Below are 21,601 nucleotides of genomic sequence, written 5' to 3'. Positions count from 1 at the left end.
CCAACCATGCTAGAAAGTGGAATTATAATCAATCTCACTGTTGGAGAAGACTTATGAGAAACGGAGACAAGGTTGAACATCTGATTACTTGGAGACTTCAGAGTGACAATTCAAGCTTTTGGTGGGACAACTGGACTGGCGAAAGAAGACTTGCACAATTTGAATCAGCTTCCACTTCCATCAAAGGAACAGTAGCTGACTATCTTTTAAATGGAGAATGGAATTCTGACAAACTTAGAGTTGTTCTTCCAAATGAGATGGTTTCCTACATTCTTGGAATTACAATAAAAATTTCTAATTTACCTGACCATCCCATGAGGACAGTGACAACAGATGGGAAATTTTATTGTAAGTCTGTCTGGAATGCTATTAGGGAACATAAAAGTACCTCTTTGATTAACAGAATGACTTTGCATAATAAGAGCCCCTTTAAGGTTTCCTTCTTCTTATGGAAACTCCTCAGACATAAGATTTCAGTGAATCTGAATATGAGAAAGTTTGGTCTCAATCTACCTTCCAGTTGTCTGCTGTATCAACCACCAACAAGAAGAGGAAGACTATTTATTCCTTCACAGAATGGTAAGTAAAATAATTTGGTATCACTTTAATCAAATTTTTGGTATAAATAATGGAAGCTCTGAAATAAGAGCTATGATAATCAAATCGTGGATGACTAGAGGAACCAATGATATTCAGAGTATGATTGTACAAATTACCCCTGGTATCATCATTTGGCAAATATAGAGAGCTAGATGCAGAAACAGATTCAACAACATGAAGATCTTTCTTCCCATAATTTTTCGGCAGATTTATCATCAGGCTACAGTGACAGTTCACAAGCAGTTTCCCAGTATTCATCCTTTTATGCCCTGGGAACAATTTTGTCATCTGATGGACAATGCCAAGCCTCTTATTACTACTATCTCTATCAAATAGGCATTTCCAGAAAAGAGAAAGACGAAATTCCAAAAACTTGTTTTTCAAAAAATTTCACTTTTTTCACTTTTTTACAACTACATTTCACCAAAAATTACAATTTCAAAAACTATGGTGAAACACAATTCTAACTCCAACTCCAAAATTTCAAAAAAAGTGATTTTTTTTTATTTGTTTCTATGGACAAACGGGGCCTAATAGTGAATTTGTTGCGAAGGAAAAATCCAAAGAAATTGTAATGTGAAACCTGATACAAAATGATATTTCCTTCGTCCATTATTTGATATTTTATTTTTTTAGTTTGTTTAAAAAAAATCTTTTTATATTTGACTTTTTAAATTTTAAACTTACAATTTTATCCTTAGTGACATTCTTATTAAGTATTAAGGAAATAAGAATATTTCTTGACACTATTTTGCAATATCTTATTTCCGTAGTACAGTACTTATACTTCCATGAACGTCAAATGTCAAATACCATACGCATGTTTTAGATCACAAGTTGTAAGAATATTTTAATATGTATTAAATATAATTTATTACTTAAATATGGTATGCCATGCCAAATAAAATGAAATTGATGGATTAAAGCACTCTGTTTCTTCTCCAAATTGAGAAACATATGTTTGAATCTTTCGACATATATCCTCGCAAAAAACCCTGTCCATACGTTAAAGTAAAACCCTAAAGATCAAAGCTTCCTTGTTAAGCTTCGATTCGCGTGGCTTCTATGATAAGCTTCACTTTCATTATTTTATTATGACCAGCAATCTCGAATGGACAACTTATAAAATATCCTAATGTGTCGGCTGCTACAAGCCTACTGGTAGTTTTTATAATGTGAAAGTAAGAATTTTTCTAATAAGATAAGGGAACATATATAGTTTTGTTAATTGAAAATATAGATTGAAGCATGAAGAGCAAGCATGTTTATATATACATAACATAACTTTCTCATACAAATTTAGAAGATGGGAGGTAAATAGTAGAAACAAAAACGTGAGGTACGCAAGACCGTGAACAATATTGCTGTGCAAATATATACATAGAGTATAATATATCAGTACCCACTAGCCCAACTAATTCGGATTCATGCCGTGTAGAACTCATTAAAAGAGGAAAAATGCTTTCTAACAAAAAAATTTGTTCTTAAGGCTCGATCTAGAACCTCTTAATTGTTAAGAGTTAAGAATCACATCTATTCCACTATATCCCTGATGGGCTGATGGAGCTTGTTAAACTAAGAAAAGAAAGAGCAGAAAAACACAAGTTAGGTTGTAATTCACAATTTGTTACTTTCACATCTGTTGGTACGTATGTATATACCAAACCCTCAATATAATTACCTTTCTTATATATTATAGCTTTGGGAACACTCTAGGTTGACACTGCAGCTGATGCCCTCTCTTTCTTCTTGTTAGGAGTCATGAGGCTAAAAGAGGTGAAATGTCCTACACAAGAATTTCTCTTTGCCCCGTCTACACTCTACTATACTTATACTACTACTATTTCCATTCATTTCATCAGGTTACTTGATAAACCATATGTTCATTTAATTTAATTTAATTTCTTTCAACAGTTATGGATAAATATGGGATTAAGAATCATGGAATCACTAGGCTCATTGAGTGACGAATAATAAAATTCTTTGCGATTGACTTAAATAGGTGATAAAATATTATAAATGGATGAACAAAGACTTTAGTAGCATGATCATCAACCCTTTATCGCTCTAATTCGTAAAAATCAAATAAAACAAAACTACGAATATTAAGAAAAGCGACTTGCAAGCTGTTATTTAATTTATTCTGGTACATGTGTATTCTTATGGTACATGTGTATATACTACCACATTAACATAACCAAACTTGACGTCCAAGCAACTAATTTTCTTTTCTCTTGATGGAAAAAAAAAAAGAATATTAATTCCAGCTTGTTCCTTTCAAAGAAAAATCTGACCCTTTTTGTTCCTCTTCACCTTTCCTCTCTCCTTAATGGTTTAAACACAGCAGCACAGGAACAATTTCATTTCCATCAAACTGAAAAGAAGAAACTACAAAAAGTAAGAGAGAACTTAACTCCATCTCAACAAAACAAAAAAATTGTTCACTTAAAAGAAAGTGCTTAAATATTCTTATCTTCTTTTCTGTTTAATTATTTTTCTTCTTATCTTTATACCTAATGTGGTTTTTTTTTTTTTTTTTTTTGGTGGGATTTTGTTTAGCTCAGAGAGGAAGTAGACGAAGCTAGAGAAACAAAAATCGACCAAATTAAATTTGGGATGTGCATAAGAGAAATAGCAAAGAAAATATGACATGGTGCAGTCAATCCAATGGTGAAACAGTCCTCCCTATTATATCATCAGAGGAAAATAATGTTATGATCACGTCAAAAGGATTCATAACTTGCCCTTCATGTGGACATAGCATAGAGCTTGAACATCAGGTATTGATGATACTAATGATGATTTTTATTATAATTCTTTCAATTTTAAATAATTGTTAGTAGGTGCAATTTTTATTTTTATGTTTGGCTCCTAATTTTGGGTGCGTAATTAAAATAGAGGGGAATACTACATGATTTGCCTGGTCTACCAGCTGGAGTGAAGTTTGATCCATCAGACCAAGAGATTCTTGAGCATTTAGAAGCAAAGGCCCTATCAGACACACATAAAATTCATCCACTTATTGATGATTTCATTTTGACCATTGATGGCCAAAATGGTATTTGCTATACTCATCCACAGAAATTACCAGGTAATTTTTCATTATTAATTGTATGATCTTATATTTACATTATGATGATTCATCATAAATTACTTAGTTTGAACTGGTTACCGCTCTACCAAAACTCTGAACTAACAGAGGTATTCCTGTATATGAGAACACAGTAACGGAGAAGATCATAGCCAAAATAGGATTCGTTTTGGCTAGAGCGTTCAAATCAGCTACCATATATTTTTTTACACGTGTTTGCTTTAATGCTAAAACTACGGCGCCCACTTTATTTGGAATTTGGACCACCAATATAAACAAGCTCACACTGGCGGAGTTTAAGATAAAAGATAATGCATCTAAATCCACATAAAAGGAAGTTGTGTAATTACTAAGAAGTTTCATGATGTTTTCTTGTCCGGATTTTATTCCTTTCAGGATTTATGTTCGGATTTGTTATTAGAGTGGGTCATACTTAACATTGTTAGATTAAAAGTTTCCTAATTTAGTAGGCAATTTTCTCTTTAGTTATTTACTAGATTAATCTTCCTTTCTTCTTGATTCTTGTTTCGTGAGAAATCTTCAACCTATAGGGATAATTCTGTTATATGTAATACTCAGGATTATACTAAGGGGTAGTTTGGTTTGAAGACAAGTTATGCTAGGATTAGTTATGGTGGGATTAGCTATTCTGAGATTAGTTATGTTGTGATTAGTTATTCTGGTATTATTTCTCATTAACGGTTTGGTTTTCTTGTATTAAAAGTAACATGCATTGCATAATTTCTAAGAAAAATTTGTTTGTTTACAAATACCCTCCACCTTATAGTAGAAAAGGGGTTTGAGGGACCTCAGGGGTATTTTTGTAATTTTAATTATTTTATCCAGGAAAAACTAATTTCGATACTATTATTCCATCATCTGGCAGGAATAACTTATCCTGATACTATTTCTAATTCTTGTATAACTTATCCCAGAATTAGTAACCAAACAAGGCATAAGATTGTACTAAATTTTTATCCCAGAATTATTTATGTTTGTCCAGCATATCAAACAACGAATAACTAAGTGTCACCATTAATTATTAACTATACGGTTTAGGAAATTTCCCAAGTGAGACAGTTTACTTGTAAAAGTTAGTAATTGCTAGTAATTGCTTGTAGAGTTTGGATTCTGAATTTGTTTCATTATTTTCTTGGAAAGTGGAAACTCCATGCCGTGAAATTCTGTTAATGGCAGCTTCTTCTTTTTTCCCCTTTTTCTCGCTTTTTATTCTATAAGTTCATGCCTTTTTAGTCACTTGGTTTGAGAAGTTGTTACTAACAAAATACCCTTTAGCGCCTTACTGTTGAAACTTGAAAGTGCCAACTGGATTGAGAATTTCATTCTTTCTTCAATGATCCAAAAGTGGAAAATACTTGGTTAAGGGAGTTAAGTTACCTATTTGGTAAAAAGTTACTATTTCAAGATATATACCAATGTCAATGGAGTGTCTTATGGGAGTCTTATGCAACATACTCCTATGAAGTTTGTTACGGATTTTTTAACTATAATTTATAATGGTAGTGTTCAAACTAGTTTATCCGTACCTTGATTATTTCACTGAGTACCTGCTACCTCTTACCAATACAAATATCGGATAACTCTGTTAATCAAAGAAAGTATGTTGTAGACTTTGCATTATTTGTGTTACACCACTAAAAACAAGAGAAATTTCGAGATAGGTTAGTTAGAAATTGCTTCATACTTTTGAAATTCCATATTTCTGACAGACCTCCCTTAAAAATTCGCATTTTATTAGTAGTGTAATGTGATTACGTGTTTCATTTTGAGCTACTTAATTATTAGATCAGTTTTATGGTAAACGATAGCATCTAACATCGTCGGAATATTTGCTAAATTTATTTTCGAATTTGAATATATCAGATACGAGCGATTCATAAGATGATGGGTCATATTACAGAAAAGCTAGGGTCGTACTCAATTTGATGGTAATAATATACTTGCAGGTTGCCATAGATCAAGTAAATTCTTTACTTGTTATTGTGACAAGAGTATATGCCACACACGCACGCGCACATATAGTGTTATACATAATTATTGAAAAGAGGACGAAGAAAAATAAATACAGAAGTGTAATGAATTGTCAAGCCAAATTAATAGTAAATATGATTGGCTTCATGACCTTCAAATACTGAATAGTTGCATGTCATTTTCAAAGAAAACACCATTCATTCCTACGTTTTGCATGCACTATCCAGGGATGAGCATGGGGAATATATACTAATATATATGTACTAGGTTTGCATTACTAGTATTAGGTATCAGCATCCACTAACTTAAAATTCTGAATACCCTGCAGGAGTGAGCAAGGATGGTCAAGTGCGTCACTTCTTTCACAGGCCATCAAAGGCATACACAACGGGGACTAGAAAACGTCGAAAGGTCGACACTGAAATTGATGGTGGTGAAACAAGATGGCACAAAACAGGCAAAACAAGGCCAGTTTACATAAGTGGTGTTCTCAAAGGTTACAAGAAAATATTGGTACTCTACACAAATTATGGTAGGCAAAGAAAGCCTGAGAAGACAAATTGGGTAATGCACCAATATCACTTAGGTGAAAGTGAGGAGGAAAAAGATGGAGAATTAGTTGTTTCAAAAGTTTTCTACCAAACACAACCTAGACAATGTGGATCATTAAGCATAAGAAAAGTACCAGTACTTGACAACAACAAGTCAAGATCTTTAAGCAGGCAAGATAACCCTGTCCTGAAAACAACAAACTTCGCCGATTATTATAGTCTTGATCCTTTCATTTCATACAATGTTGGGAGCCAAAATAGAGATAGCTCACCTCAGCTAATCCAAAATTTGGTTGTTCATGGTGATAGCTCATCCTTTATTATTCCTTCAGAAGCAAGGAAAGAGAAATGAGAAAGTATGAAGCGAAAAGCAAGTTATTATTAAGATAAAAGAAAAAATGGAAAGGACCATTGGTGGTTGTTGTAATGTATAATACTGTCGAGGTGGTAGTCTAATAAGTTAAAGATTGAACCAACTAATGAGGATGGAGGAATAAAATGTTTACTTTTAACTCATGAGAAATCTACTTTCTTTCTTACTAATGCATAGTCAGTCTTGTTTAGGACTTCTTTTTGTTTTGTTTTTAAGGGTAGACGTGTTCATTATTATTCATCTTTTTCCTCATGATTTATGTATTTAAGATGTAAAGGTGAACAACTACGTCTTCTGCTTAATATAATTAAATTTTTCTTTATATTCAACTTCGTCATGACTTATAGTTGCTCCTTGGTACCTCTTGGCTGGAAAAAGAATGTATAGACTGCAAACAAGTGATTATATATCTGCTTTCCGCCCCAATATTGGATAGCTAAACTAATGGGAAAAATTTCTTTTTAAGATTATTTTATGGTTTGAGTGTTAAAATTTACATTGCTTCTATGTTATGATTTACATTAGTGATAGAATATTTACTTCACTTTTAGTGTAGGAATATTCTAGAATATTTATTTTCCTTCTAAGTGTAGGATCTACATTAATTACATAATATTTAGTTTCTTTTTAGTTTCATATTTATAAGGAAAATAACATATTTTCTTTTATTTTATTTGTTTTAGTTCTCTGTAAATAGTGATTTAGCCTCTTATTCTCAATGAAAGAAACAGTGCATGAATCAATAAAAAGAGTTTTCGTTCATTCTCTCTTCGATTTTCTCTCTCGTTTTTCCCATTCCATAACATTAAGGATACTAATAACAACAGTTAATTGATGGTTTTATCTCAACAAACATTTGGGACAATATTGGATGATCTACAGGACAGGTTATTATCAAATAATTATCAAAGAGACCAATGTATTCACCACCATTGTCTGAGCGGATGCATTTTAGTTTCTTCCATGTAAATGCCTCTCAACCAAGGCTTTGAAAAGTCTTGAACACATCAAGTACTTGATCCTTGGACTTCAAAGGAAATACCCAGAGTTTGCGAGAATGATCATCAATAAAAGTCACAAAGTAAAGTGCACCACCACAAGAGCTTACTTTAAAAAGGACCACACAAATCAGAATGTACCAACTCCAGCAAATCATGCTTTCTTGAAGGTGAATGACTCGAAAAGAAACTCTTTTCTGTTTCCCGACTAAGCAATGAACACATCTCTTTAACTTTGCTTGTTTCACTCCAGAAAGCAAATTCTTCTTAGCCTGAGTTATCAATCCCTTCTCGCTCGTATGACTCGACCTTTCTATGCCGTAATTCGATGAAGTATCATTCTCCACCAAATTTCTTAGTCACCACAAATGGAGCCACACGAAATAAGTACAAGTCGGACATCTTGTAACCTCGAGCACGACCATTGAACCTTTAAGAAGCTTTCACGGCCACACCAATGGTTTGATCATAACCATCATAAATCAAGCTTTCTACTGAAATTAAATTCACCAGAATCTCTGGAGCATGCTTGACATTGTTAAGAACCAACCTCGAACCGTTCTTACTTTTCAAGCAAGCGTGCCAATGCCAAGTACTCTCAACCTCACTATTGTTGCCGTTCGTAAATTTTCAAAATTACCGGAGTATAAGAAGAAAATAATTCTTTCTTTAGCGTGACATGAGAAGTGGCACCTAAATCCACAAACCGGATAGACTCATCACAAACAAGATTGATATCATTTTTACCACAACAAGAAGATCATTTTCAAGAACAACAAGAACACGATTTTCATTATCGCCTTCTTTCTTTGCCTTTTCCGTCTCTCTCTTAAACTTGTAGCAATGTTTCTTGATGTGTCTTTCAAGTGACAATAGTCACATGTAAGATTCTTGTACCTGGAGGATCTTGACTTACTACTTTTGCCTCTGTCATTCGACCTCAAAGTTACTTCTCCCCCTATCTTGTAACCAAAACATCGGAGTGTGAAGTCAAAAAGACAAAGCTTCGAGATCTTCTTCTCATCTTTTCATTCAAAACACCACTCTTAGCATATTCCATAGTTACACCATCAACGAGACAAAATTAGTCAAAGAAACTCAAAAGAGTTTCGAAGTCCGGGCAGAGTATTAAGAAGCCAAAGGCCCGTATTTCTTCATCAAACTTGACACCCATTCCAGACCACTGATCAAGGACACCGAAAATCATTGATATGATAAGAAATAGGGCCTCTTTTTGTATCTAATATTCATCAATTGTTTCGAGGGAACAACTTATTGTTGCGATCTTTGAAGCATAAAGTGTTTCGAGCTTTTCATGAAGCTTTTTAGCATTTGTCTCATTCACAATATGATTTCGAACATTATCTTCAACCCATTGCCTAATATAGCCACAAACACCTGTGTTTCAAATTCTCAATCCTCATCTTCAATAGACTCGGGTTTCTTAGAAGCAAACACATGTAAATGCAACTTCTTGACAAATAGAAGATCTTTCATCTTGCCTTTCCAAATATGGTAATTACTGCCATTTAAACAAACCATCTTGCTCATATTTGCCTCCATCATTCAAATAGACAATCAACACAACCAAATACAACCACAAGCTCTGATACCACTTGTTGGGCTAAAACGGCCCAAAGATACTCTTAACATGATGTGATATTGTCCGCTTTGGGCCAAGCCCTCACGGTTTTCCCCAAAAGGCCTCACAACATTAAGAGTATTCAACTCCTTATAAGTAGCTTCTTTTTCTTTCCAGCTACCAATGTGGTACTTTGTTCGCACACCCAACAATTTGATCTTGGTTTCCTTTTAGGGCTCGTTTGGTATGATGGATAAGCAAAAATAGTCCTGGGATAAAAATTTGGTGCCGCCTTATTCCACGTTTGGTTGGAATAAAAACTCGGAATAACTAATCCCGGGATTATAGTGTTTTTTTATCCCCCACATTGAGGGTGGAACCAAGATTAGTTATCCCGGGATAACTTGTTTGTAACCAAACGAGCCCATTGTCTTAGGAGATATTATAACTTCATAATTTGGCCTACTACGAATTCTGAGTTCTAGTTTGTCGGAGTGGGCAGCATTTGCACATAACTTGCAAATACTGTCTTGAAATGGTGATTTACGTTAAGTTTCGTTTGAAATGAAGCTACTTTTAGGTAACACTTTTTTCCAGAAACTAAAACGGATTGTAGTTAATTTTTTGGATGTAATTCTTGGAAAATATGAAATATCATTTCAGCTCCACCAAACTACCTAAGGTGACCAAATCTATCAGTCCGTTCTTAAAATGTATGATATCTATGTCACATTGTGATTCACTTTAGCCCTTGCACACATTTAAGCTCTCAAGACAAAGGAGTATAACAATTTAGTTTTATTCCTATGTGGACACCTGACCCATTTACGTTTATCTTTGTTCGAGTTATAAACTATTGAGCCATACATTAAATATTTGATATTGCAATAGCGAAATTGGAAAGCAAAACCCTGAAGAAGCGTTTAGGCCTCAGCAATATATAAATAATATGTGATATGACAACTAAATACTGACAAAATCATATAAATAATTCTGATTTCTCAACATACCCAGTCAAATCCCACAACGTGAGGTCTGGGGAAGGTAAGGTGTACGCAGACCTTATTGCTACCTTAGAAGGTAGGGTGCCTGTTTCCGAGAGACCCCCGGCTCAAGAGAAAACATGGCAAAAAATATCAGATAAGGACAAGCAATTCAAAGCAGTATGAAAATGAAAATAATGAAAGCCAGAATTCTTAAGGTCAGACAAGGACAAAATCAACAATAGCTTACAGGAAACAAAGTTAAAAACGACAGCCAAAACGAAAAAAACAAAAAACAAAAAAACCTCAGCAGGAATTCTTACACAATATGCTTGTCCTGGGAACTGGCATTTACATAACGTGATCCTACCAACCATTAACATCTAACACAGAAAGAAGAAATGAATAAAACAAACTTAAAAGCTAGAGCCAGCCCCAAAACGGGGGGGTGACTGCGTGTACTAGATGTCTCTCAACACACCAATTTCAACTCTGAGGCGCAGCAGCTCATTAAACAATCTTCCTGAAACAACCAACGGCAAACAAACAACAAAATGTCTATAAACCAGTAGAAGATACACCCCAGATAGGAAAACAGTCTAAGTTACACCAATGGTTAAGTTAGCAGCAGCAGCAGTTATAAAAGTTTCTGTCAACAGGTAATGTGGCCAAAGATCTCCATAAATCTCCTAAGATGTCAGAGAAGTCACCTGGTCATATTGGTGAGTTACTTGAAACCTTTTTACAAAGAGGAGTGGAAGCTACGATTTCTGGAGAACACATTTTTCATATAAAGCTAGAATGTCCTTCTTGTTCGGATTCTTCAATTGGAGCAGTTCAGCACCAAAATTATGCTTCGTGAGCTCTTGCTTCAGTTTCTGCACCGTGTATTTGGTATAATCCTCGGTATTTGTTTGTTGACTACTAGTACCATCATCTTCCCTAAACTCGGAGCCCCCATCTTCTGGGCAGGTGAATGTCATGGGACTGGCCGTACTCTTTGACCTCTTATTTCCCTTGGTCACTCTATCATTTGTGCCCATATCAACAAATTCGACACCGGCTTCATATTCTTCTACCCTGGCACGTTTTCCATGGGAAACAGTTCTTAGTTTGCTATCTAATGCTGTTTCATTCAGCCGAACTGTGGTTAACCGTTGCTGAAGAAGATCCAGCTTTCCTTGTGTAGTTTGCAACTGAACAGATAGTGCTTCCGCCCTATTGGTTGCCTCAGCACGTGCAGCACGCTCAGTCTCCAACAGACTCTCAAGGACTTGCACAGTACTGGCTCGCTGTTCATTATTTGATTTCAGAAGTGATTCAATTTCCTTTTCCCTTTCTTCGACTCTGGCCTCAAGTATTGTAACTTTTGACTGCGCATCGAACTGAGATGCACGACACCTCTCCACTTCATCAACCAGGTCATCTCTTTGCCTCTCCAAGTTTTGTATGTTTCTCTCGTTCCTCTCAATCTGAGCCAATCTTTCCATAGCTACTCGATGGATTTCAATCTTTTCTTTCTGGGCAGTAGCTGCTTCAACCCTTGCTCTATCAGCCAGCTCAGTTGCTCTTTTCGCCTCTCTTTCAGCTGATTTACATCTATCCTGGACATCTTCAAATCTACTGAACTCAGACCGATACTTCTGCTCCAGATGGACTTTCTCCTGTTCCAGAATCCTAACTTCTCTTTCAAATGATTGTGCAGTAGCATTTATGCTCTCTAACCTTTCAACTAATTTTTTAATTTCAAGCTTTAAGGATGAGACTTCCAGATCATAGTTCTTTATCTTTGACTCAGCAACCTGTGTAAGGGAAAGATCTTAGTATAGCTATTAGTAGAAATACATATTTTTTTTCTTTTTTTGAGTAGGTAAAGTATGCCATTAGTACAGATACCTTGCACATATATTGGGCTAACCATACAATGTACACATGCATAATGAGTTATATTGCTAGAGCAGCAAGTTGGTGTTTTTATGAACTGAGATATTTAATGTGAAGATCTAATGGGCTACTCTTTTCATATTATAAGGAGCTATGCCAGGTATATGACAACCATCTTGCGGTATGCACCAGCACTACGACAAACTATCTAAAACTGTCAATCCATGACAAATAAATACATGGCTACCGATAACTACAGTGCTGGGAGACAAGCTTTCATAAATCTGAGGAACAGATATCGGATGATGGAGGTAGCGATGGCTTCTGCAAGCATGGAATTACAGGGTCAGATAGAGCAAGTTTACTATCTCTCCCAACCCCCCCAACCCCCTCTCCCTCTCTCACTCTTTCTCACACTCACATACATTTTCACCATCCTGTTTGAAATTTCCAGACACAAATCAGGTGCAGGTACTCAGCAAACTGGTTTTAAAAAGCAGACGCTCACCTTCAACTCCAAATTTAATGTTGACAAACGCTGCTCAGCCTGCTCAAGTTTTGCTCCCTTCTCCTTAATCTCCTCTTCCTGCAGTTTCAAAGGAAGAGTAAAAATCTCGATTACTATACTGAAAAGAAAAGGTAAAAATTTCGATTATCATTTCAGCATACTAAGCAGGCTGGCCGACACAGTCCAGCAAGCAAAGTACAAGAGAAACTTAACTGCGCGGAGTTAGGCACCATATTAACATTTTACTGAGGTTTGAAGGTGGAGGGAAGAGAAGCAACAGAAAATGAAGGGCAATAAGTAGCATCAGTTCGTTAAGTAGAAATTCACCTTATTAGCCAAAGTACTCGAAAATTCATCCCTTAAAGCATCTTCTCTCAATTGTGTTTGCTTGTTACTGCGCTCTTGGACAGCTGCTGCCTTCTCAAGAGCATTCTTTGCTTCCTTGACAGCAATGTCGTATTTACGTTTCCACTCCTCTGCCTCCTCTTGAGCAGATTCAGCTTGCTCTTTGACAGCATTAACCCTGGCTTCTGCAGCACTAGTTCTTGCCTTCAGAATACTTATCTCTGCATTTGACTGTTCCTCCCCAGCCTTCTGCTTCGTAAGTACCTGCTCGTATTTCCTTTTCCATTCCATGGACTCGATTCTAGTAGAATCTAATGTTTTAGATAAGCTGGTATATCTTTCTTCTAACGTACTATGTTTACTCTGCAAATTTGCAATACGGCTTGCATAATCTTCTGCAAGCTTCTTCTTGTCACTGGTGGCATCTTCATAGCGCTTCAAATATTCAGATTTAAACTTCTCACTAGCTTCTAGTTGTTTGTTAAGGAAACTCATCTTATCCTCAATGGAACGACACTTCAATGCAAGTGCAGCTTTCTCTGACCCAATTTGGTCTATTTGTTTATTGATGAGATCACAAAGTGGCCCCTCCAAACTGCAAAATTCAAAATGAATCACATATACATTCCTAAACGGAAGTGCTTCAGTAAGAACTATGGATTCAAACCTTTGTTGCAAGAAGACTAGTAGCTTTCTCCATTTTTCAGGACCTTGACACATTGCTTCATATTTGGACACAGAATCATCAAGAACCTACATACGACATGGATTTACATCGTAAACAATTCATTGAACAAACACTTTTAGTTTAGCTACCCAAATAGGTGTTGAAGTCTACAATGAATACTTACTTTGAGCACGGTATCTACTTTTGCATCAGGAGCATGACAAGCTTTTCTCAGTCTATTTTCCATGTCCTGTATCGCATTTGAACATTGTAGAGAGGACTCCCTAAAAGCATCCTTTCTAATGTCCTACATTAGAATCAACGCAGAACACCATATTTTTAGGAGATATTTCAAAGTACAGTTAATACGCAAGTGAAGATCTAGAAACAACTAAATTATTTACATGTCCAATCATTTTAAGGGCGAACTTAAGCTTTCGCCAACTATACATGGTTCTTGTGGATTAAGGGCGAACTTAAGCTTTCTCCAACTCTACATCGTTCTTGTTGACCTTCTTCTAAATATTAAAGTGAGAGAATGGGGCAGAAAAAATAAAACCTCAAATGCTTTCTTTATGAAATTCTGGATACGTTTCTCATATTTGGTTCTGATGGATCCAGTCCCTACAGCTGTAGCATTAAATGCAGCCATGGACTTATGGACAGCATCTTCATGTGCTTCTCTTAGTGCTGCCTGCAATTACAAAACTATCAGTAGATATTTTTAAATTGAATTACTTATAAAAGCAGCAGTACTTACTTCCTCCGGAGGCTTAGAACGATCAAAAGAAGACATGTACGTTTCAGCAGCCAAATCATATGCTCTTTGACATTCAGCTTCCTCAACACTCTGCCGCAGCGAAATCAGTCAACAAATTTCATATCATGAGCAAGGTACAAAGGATCAAAAAATAGGTTACTAGCATGTATGCTTCATCTGGAAGCTACTTTTCACAAATACATTTATGGATGGGAAGTAGAATAATATCCACAAGATACTCCATATACAATTCGCTAGCTTTTTTCTATGACGTAGGAACTAACTATACTAATGTTGGAAGAATCACTATATACAAGTAGCGTACCAAAATGTATGAGAAACATAGACCAGAAAAGAAGCTGTCCGCAAGTGGTCAAGTCGAATTAAAACAAGAAAGGCAGCCAAGAAAAGAAAAACCTGAAGGGCCATGCGCAATTGGAAGACACGATTCTACAAAGAAGGTCCATAGAGCAAGATAAACTAATAGTTCAACTTTAGACAAACGACTTGCTGAAATTTTAAATTTAATCTATGAGGAAGAAAGGCAACGTGAGTATAAAGATGTCATATAATCATTCTCTTGTCAAACAAAACAATTAATAGTTGATTTAGTTAATAGTAGAGGAAATAAAGATGCCTCTATTTAAATAATATTCGAACATGATAAAGAAGAGTTTATGTTGCTTTACGAAAGTCATGACCGGAATATAAATATCACAAATATGATTAGTTGCTTCCATATGTATCAGTATTCAGTCCCTTATGACACAATATTTACCATAAGACTGAGGCATGGGTCATGAAAACAATATATAAAGGTCAGTAGGTCACAGCCTCTAATACAAAATATCAATGACTCTTGGTTACAATTGATGCACATAAAAACATCTAAAGCAAGAATAATCTTTTTTCCTAGTTTATCCTCAAAGTGTCCGCGACCAAATAATATATAACAACTCATACTCCTACAGATACAGATAAGAACATCAAAGACATCAAGCAGATTGAAGAAGCAAAACGTGCTAATATCTACAGCACTAACAACACTGACCTGCCATGAAGATGTAATTGTGGGCACTGCCCCATTGTTAAGAGCATCAACGAAGGACTGAGTTATACGGGCAAATATCGGCCCTGTCATTACAGTAGCTCCAAACTGCTTGGGTTTAGTCCTCTCAAAAACAAATCTTGTCAAAGCATCAAGACCAGCTTTAAACTCCGGCCTTAGTTTTTCTATCTGCATGTGAAATGAAACCACATTAAGAAAACTATAAAGGGTTAATCCCACTACAAGTAAAAGAATCAGATAGTAATTATAATCTGAGAGAATGTACAAAATGAATTATTAGCACCGACAGGTATTTGGTCAAGCCGTTGGAGCTCAGTTTCATTGCTCAGTGGCCGCACAAGGGTGAAGCATTCTCTGTCAGGGAAAAGAGCACGAATGGACTCCCTAATCTGCAGTCACAAGTTTAAATTTTTTAATCTACTATGGGAACTTGTTTAAACAAATTATGAGACAAAAACAAAATCAAGTGCAAGTATTCTACAAGATCAGCCAGCCAGTCGTTAGGATAGAGGATAATCGTTTTTTGAATAAGTAAAGCAGAACTACCACCTGATCAAAAAAAGTAGGAAGAACTACCATTGACGTCCTTAAGATAGAGAAGATTACTAGTAGCAATTCAGCTTTTGTGGATAAGCAAAATGAAAGAAGAAGAATTTAAAGGGAGTACCTCATTTTTAGCGGCTACATCTCTCCTACCACCTTGAACTGGCCGCAAAGCCAGCTCTAGGTAGTCCCGTGGTGTTATCTTGTGATTATCCTCAGCCAAGTCTAAATAAAAATCCTATTCAAAAGAAAAAAGAAATACTTGTATGCCATTTACTTATAATTCAGATGAGAGCACCTTAAAAGAAGCTAAGCTGATATTAATATTTAAATTTACCCTAAGCAACCAAACGAAGATTGGGGAGAACTGTCCCAGCTCAGAGGCACTGGTCCTTCCTCCAGAGGCTCTAACACGTATATGCTTAGTCATTTCAGTGACAAGAGAGAGGCGATCAAGTGCAGCTTCATCAATACCACCCATCTAAATTAATAAAAATGTTAGGGAACTAGTCTAAATTGGATACAAGTCAAACAAAAAGTGCATAACAAGCAGACTGTGAAAACAACAGAGGTATACAAATCAGGAGGAGGATAGGGACATATCTTGTGAGAATGTCTTTTCTCATTAGTAACTATAAGTATAAAGACATTCTTGCAAGACACATACCCTTAACCTTTTATGATTGAATGATTTATCTCGTAAGAATGTCTTGTCAGAAAGAGATAGAGGATCCATGCCTGAGTAGTTCAAACCTGGTTATAAACGAACATACTCGAGAGAAGGACTGCCAAGGAGAATATCTGTGTGCTGTATGTTCCCTGTTGAACAACTAAAAGATGAATAAGGAGGAAAACATAAATAGTTGTGTGTGTTTTTTTTTTGGGGGGGGGGGGGGGGGGGGGGGGGGGAGAGGTTTTTGATGACAGATAAAAGGTATTCCTCAAGTTTCTATTCCTTTAAAGTTTAATCCAACCCGAAATGTATAAGATATAAGATAGTGAGGAATAATTATTTTTGAGGAGTAAAAAAAAATACTCAGTGAGGAACAATTATGCAGAGTTGACAGCATTTCTTTATCACTCAGTGGGGGGAGGGAGAGAGGTAAAAGTAAAAGCATCTGCTATAAGGAAATACGAGCATGGTGAATCGAAGAAAGTTGTCCCTTTTTCCCAGTACAACAATGATAAAAATGTTTAAGCACAAAATCTAACCGTTTGATCATAAGCATCTATTCCTTCAGTGTCCAGCAGTAGAAGGCTGTATTCTGTTCCATCAAGAGCTGTTCTTCGTAAAGGTGCACTCCACAACCAAATGCCTTTGGTACATGGGCGATGAGTTGGTGCTACTTGAAAACCACTGCTCCTCCCAAGAAGCTACATCAAATGCAGGAAACTCACGGTCATCTGGTTTTTATAACTAGGAAGCTCTTCCTTACATTAAATATCTAACATCAGAAAGGAAATGGCCAAAGAAAGGAAGGAAGTTTGTTTTCCTGATAAATTTAAGCATACGATAAATCAAACAAGTCTCATAAAGCAAAACACTAGCTATCTTTTTATTATGGTTTTGGCTCACAGGTTGACGACAAGCTACACTATTTCTATCAGTAAGGCTTGACAGCAGTATATGCAAAAAGTGCTTAAATAAATTAAAGGGGAAAAAAAAGGAACACTCTGCACAATGGAGATAAAATTTACTTCATGAGGCAAAAAGGAGTTTTTTTTAATAGGACAGTAAATGTCATATTAAAAGTACAGCAGCCTAGCAATAAGATGGTGCAAAGGCAGAACATTGGTCAGGGATCCTTCATTGCAAGCAACAAAAAGGAAGGAATCCTGCTGTATAAAAAACTGTTCATGTAAGAATCTATGAAATCTAGCATGTTATTTTCATCCTTTACACCCTGTAGATAACACCAAATGGCCAATAGCCATAAACATTTGTATTTTCAGCTTCTATACAGTATCTGCCTTCCCCTTAAAACATCTGGCATTCCTTTCCTTGCATATACCCTAAGAGACACAAGCAGGCATCGTGCTCCTGTTTTCCCTTCAAACAGGAGGAGAGTTACTCGAGGCAGAACAAGCTTGCTGCACAAGGCAAAAAATAAGGAGTTGTATGAAGATTTGCACAAAAAGCCAGCTTCCAGTTTATCAGAACACTTTCCCCATTTAGTTAAACAGCATTTCCTAAACTTTCCAACACATTTAACAAAAACTGCAGGATATTATGTCCTCGACAAGTAGGAAAACGAAGAGGCTTCTCAGAAGTTCTTTTAATGGCAACATTTGTATGTATTAGTAAAAGACAGTAGACAGGTTGTACTGAAAACATATTTACAAGTGATCAAATGAAAATAAAGAATAAAACTGATCTGCAATCCAACGAGATACCATTTTACGCCGCGGTGGCTTTAGTCTAATCATAAGAGCGCAATGTGTCATGTTTGGGTTAGGGCATGTCACGGGTTTGAACACTGCCACAAACAACCTAGTATTTAAGTGAAAATGATAAAGGGATGAGCTTATTATCCATCAAGCTTCGAATCATGCGCCATTAGCCCTCGGATATTTCTCGATCAATTATAAAAAAAAAAATATCATTCTATAATTTTTTTTTGAAATTGAATATCATTCTATAACTTTTACAAACTTCTAGAATTCAAATCTATTTAACTAGTAATATTAAAGTTTTGATATGATTTTTTACTCTTTGAAACTAAAGAAATTTCATCATTACTTAAATATTTTCTTTCACTTCTATAAATATGTCAAACAAATATGTTAAATTCAATCAAATGGTGTCGCATAAAGTAGGAAACAAAGAGAGCATATGTCAAGTAAATATTATATTTTCTGTTAATTGTGTACTTCACTTCGAAGAAATGCACACGTATCTTCTAGTTTCTCAGGTTATTCCAGCATTCTTTGATGCTTTTCTATTTCAAAAACAACTTGGCAAACTCGTGCACTCAAAGGTGGACCTAGTGGTCAATGAAGTAGGTTGAGAACCATGAAGTCTTGGGTAACGAACTCAGCCTTTTTCATATCCGTCCAAGCCTTTTGGACACAGCTACCCAATATATGCGTTGGTGAGAGTAGCAGGTACTTCGTAGAATTAGTTGAGGTCCGTATTTATCTGGTCAAAATTTTTTATGAGTATTCTACTAGTGTGCTCCATCTTGTTTTTTGTTCCTCTACGATGAACATCTTTGTTGATAAAGCTGACATGATAAATCCTCTCATTCTTGATCAATATATTCTTCATCTGTAATCTCAGAACTACAAAACTCACCCAGCTTAAGTCACTAACATAGACATTTGCAAACCACTCGTAGTTTTCCAACAGCTGCAATTCATTGAGATTCAGGAAACTTCGAGTCCTAATTCACCTCACCTATTTTTCCTGCTGCTTCAATTCCTTCATATTTATTTCCTATTCTATTTCACAATTCAAAGCAATGTACTTTATAAAACTAGTTTATCCAAAAACAATTAAGTAGCTCTTACTAGGTCACAAAGTCTCACTTCAAATTAAAAGAATTAACCCTAATAAATAGCATAGATAACCAAAGATAGACAAAAATAAAAAAGCTTGCTTTACTGAAATATTAAATTATACACTAATGTGTACCTGGTTTAATATAAAGCTCTTGCCTTGACGAGCACGACCACAAACGGAGACAACGCCAACTGGCTCTTTAACAAGTTGAAGTACCGCTAGGGCTTCAGGATCTATCTGGAACTTCCCTTTCTCATCGCAATACACGAAACGTATCGGCCTCGCCGGTCCCGTTGCAACAACATTCATAGATGACCGCCTTGGAGGCGACGCTGACGCTGACGCTGACGCTGACGCTGACGAAGAATCTCGCTCCGGCGAGTCCACGGTGGAGCCTCTGCCGAAAAACCTCAGCATATTCGCGAAAAAAGAAGAGAAAGAATATCGCGTTTTTTTTTTTTTTTTAGTTTTATTTTATAAATAGAGAAGAGAGGGAAAAAAAAAAAAAAAGAGCGGAAACTAAGGAGACTTGGAAGCTTTTATAGGTTGGTCGACCGTGAGGAGATTTAGAAGAAGCTTGAATTTACATGTGCCCTTCGCAAATTACACAGACCGCATCAAATCGATAATTCAAGTTAAATTAGAACAAAAATATGGAGTTATTGACTAGTATTTTAGTTTGTTATCAAAAAAAAATTTGGTCATAATTAATTTGATTTTTGGTTTTAACATTATATTTAATGTATATATGAAACTAAACCAAACTAAACCAACCAGACATTATATTTATATGTATATATGATTTTTTTTTAAATCTATTGTACATGAAAATATTTATTGTAATATAATATAAAAATTATTTCTTAAAAAGTATCACTTTTTGTTTAGCATATTATTTTAATTTTAGACTTAAAATTTTGAATGATCCAATAAATTTTATGGCCCGCAGATGTTAGTAACTCGGACCAAAATCAAATCAACACTAATGCTAATAGCTATCAAAGAAATTCAAGAATGACAATAATACCTATTTCTTATTTTTGCATTGTTTTAAATTGTGAAAACGCATAACTTAATTTTATTTTTTTCTTTAATAGTTAGTCATGTAATTAATATTTATTAGCCATACTTATTTTAGCATGACATAGTAACTTTTAGGTCATAATCATTTTCAATATGGCTTATCAATTAGCAATATTTTTTTTATGCGATTTTAATGTCTTTTTTGTTGAATAATTTAGTACAATGTCATCACTCATCTCACGTGTGCGTTATTTTGTTAAGTAACAGCTTAGATAGTCGTATCTTACTAGAATTTAAAAAAATACTTGAAGCACAAGTTAAATATTTTGTATGAAAACTTTATCGGGAAAAAATTCCATAAAACACGAGAAAATCTGAGGTTGAAAACCCCGAATCTTATTTAGTTTGCTTTGTTTTTATAGATTAAAATCCGACACGATTAGTTTGATTGGATATTTGAAGAACTAGAACCAATTTGCCATATGTACACCCTTAAACATGAGAGTACCTATAGAAACGTTGTTATATGTTTTTATGGAATTGAGGAGAAATGGAGTGAATAGGAGTGTCAATGACATTTTAAAAAATTGATTGAACCGATCGAAGTGAACCGTATCGGCCCGATTATTATGTTTCTTTAGTAAAAATGTTTATTTTAAATAACTATATAACTTACGGAATAACTAGGGTTGATTTTAATTTTATGAAATTATATAAAAAAATAATGAATCATGCCAAAGAAATTTGTGTAAAATATTGAAGTTTCATATCAGAATATACGAAGATAAGATAAAATGAAATATTGAAGCATCACTAACCAACCATTCCATGTATACAAAAATTACCATCACAATCTCTTGCAAGTAGAATCACCTATCATTACCAATGCAATCAATGCCTCTTTGTGTACCATTTATTAACATCCCCAAAAGAAATAGAAAAAACTAGGTGACACATAGATGGAGTAGAATTTCTCGGAGGAAAGTCAACCGGGGCAACACCGCTCAAACTAGGTGACACAGAGATGGTTCTCATATTGACTTGATATGCTACGTCACTTATGCACGTTGCACGATTTTATTGGTCCTTGACTCTACTTGGGGTGCCACGACATTTGGCACGTGGCATGG

At 35.4% G+C, this 21,601-nt stretch overlaps 2 protein-coding genes across 5 annotated transcripts; one reads left to right on the top strand and one right to left on the bottom strand.

Annotated features, from left to right (window-relative positions):
* Positions 1-2,839: 2,839 nt before the first annotated feature.
* LOC132044798 (NAC domain-containing protein 73-like) lies at positions 2,840-6,936 on the top strand. 2 transcript variants are annotated; one of them, XM_059435333.1, is made up of 4 exons: positions 2,840-2,997; positions 3,165-3,380; positions 3,499-3,691; positions 6,012-6,936. In XM_059435333.1, exons 2-4 carry the CDS (start codon positions 3,246-3,248, stop codon positions 6,584-6,586), a joined length of 903 nt encoding a protein of 300 aa, XP_059291316.1. In that variant the 5' UTR covers positions 2,840-2,997; positions 3,165-3,245; the 3' UTR covers positions 6,587-6,936. The 2 variants fall into 2 exon arrangements, with proteins under 2 accessions (XP_059291316.1, XP_059291308.1); XM_059435325.1 differs by having other exon boundaries at positions 3,160-3,380.
* Positions 6,937-10,365: 3,429 nt separating this feature from the next.
* LOC132044788 (uncharacterized) lies at positions 10,366-19,953 on the bottom strand. Of its 3 annotated transcripts, XR_009412277.1 has the most exons (15): positions 19,581-19,953; positions 17,159-17,320; positions 16,700-16,765; positions 16,284-16,427; positions 16,071-16,184; positions 15,691-15,792; positions 15,386-15,571; positions 14,335-14,424; positions 14,134-14,268; positions 13,759-13,881; positions 13,575-13,660; positions 12,890-13,502; positions 12,563-12,640; positions 10,881-11,972; positions 10,366-10,693 (listed from the first exon to the last, which is right to left on the bottom strand). XR_009412277.1 is itself a non-coding variant. In XM_059435308.1 (14 exons), exons 1-14 carry the CDS (start codon positions 19,863-19,865, stop codon positions 10,932-10,934), a joined length of 3,225 nt encoding a protein of 1,074 aa, XP_059291291.1. In that variant the 5' UTR covers positions 19,866-19,953; the 3' UTR covers positions 10,366-10,931. The 3 variants fall into 3 exon arrangements, 2 of the variants coding, with proteins under 2 accessions (XP_059291291.1, XP_059291296.1); XM_059435308.1 differs by having other exon boundaries at positions 10,366-11,972; XM_059435313.1 differs by lacking the exons at positions 17,159-17,320; positions 19,581-19,953 and having other exon boundaries at positions 10,366-11,972; positions 16,685-16,771.
* Positions 19,954-21,601: the final 1,648 nt, after the last annotated feature.

Source organism: Lycium ferocissimum, chromosome 2, assembly GCF_029784015.1.
Source record: "Lycium ferocissimum isolate CSIRO_LF1 chromosome 2, AGI_CSIRO_Lferr_CH_V1, whole genome shotgun sequence".
In the NCBI taxonomy this organism is placed as follows: Eukaryota; Viridiplantae; Streptophyta; class Magnoliopsida; order Solanales; family Solanaceae; genus Lycium; species Lycium ferocissimum.
The sequence above is the reverse complement of the archived record's forward strand: the minus strand, read 5'-3'. Positions and strand labels throughout refer to the sequence as shown.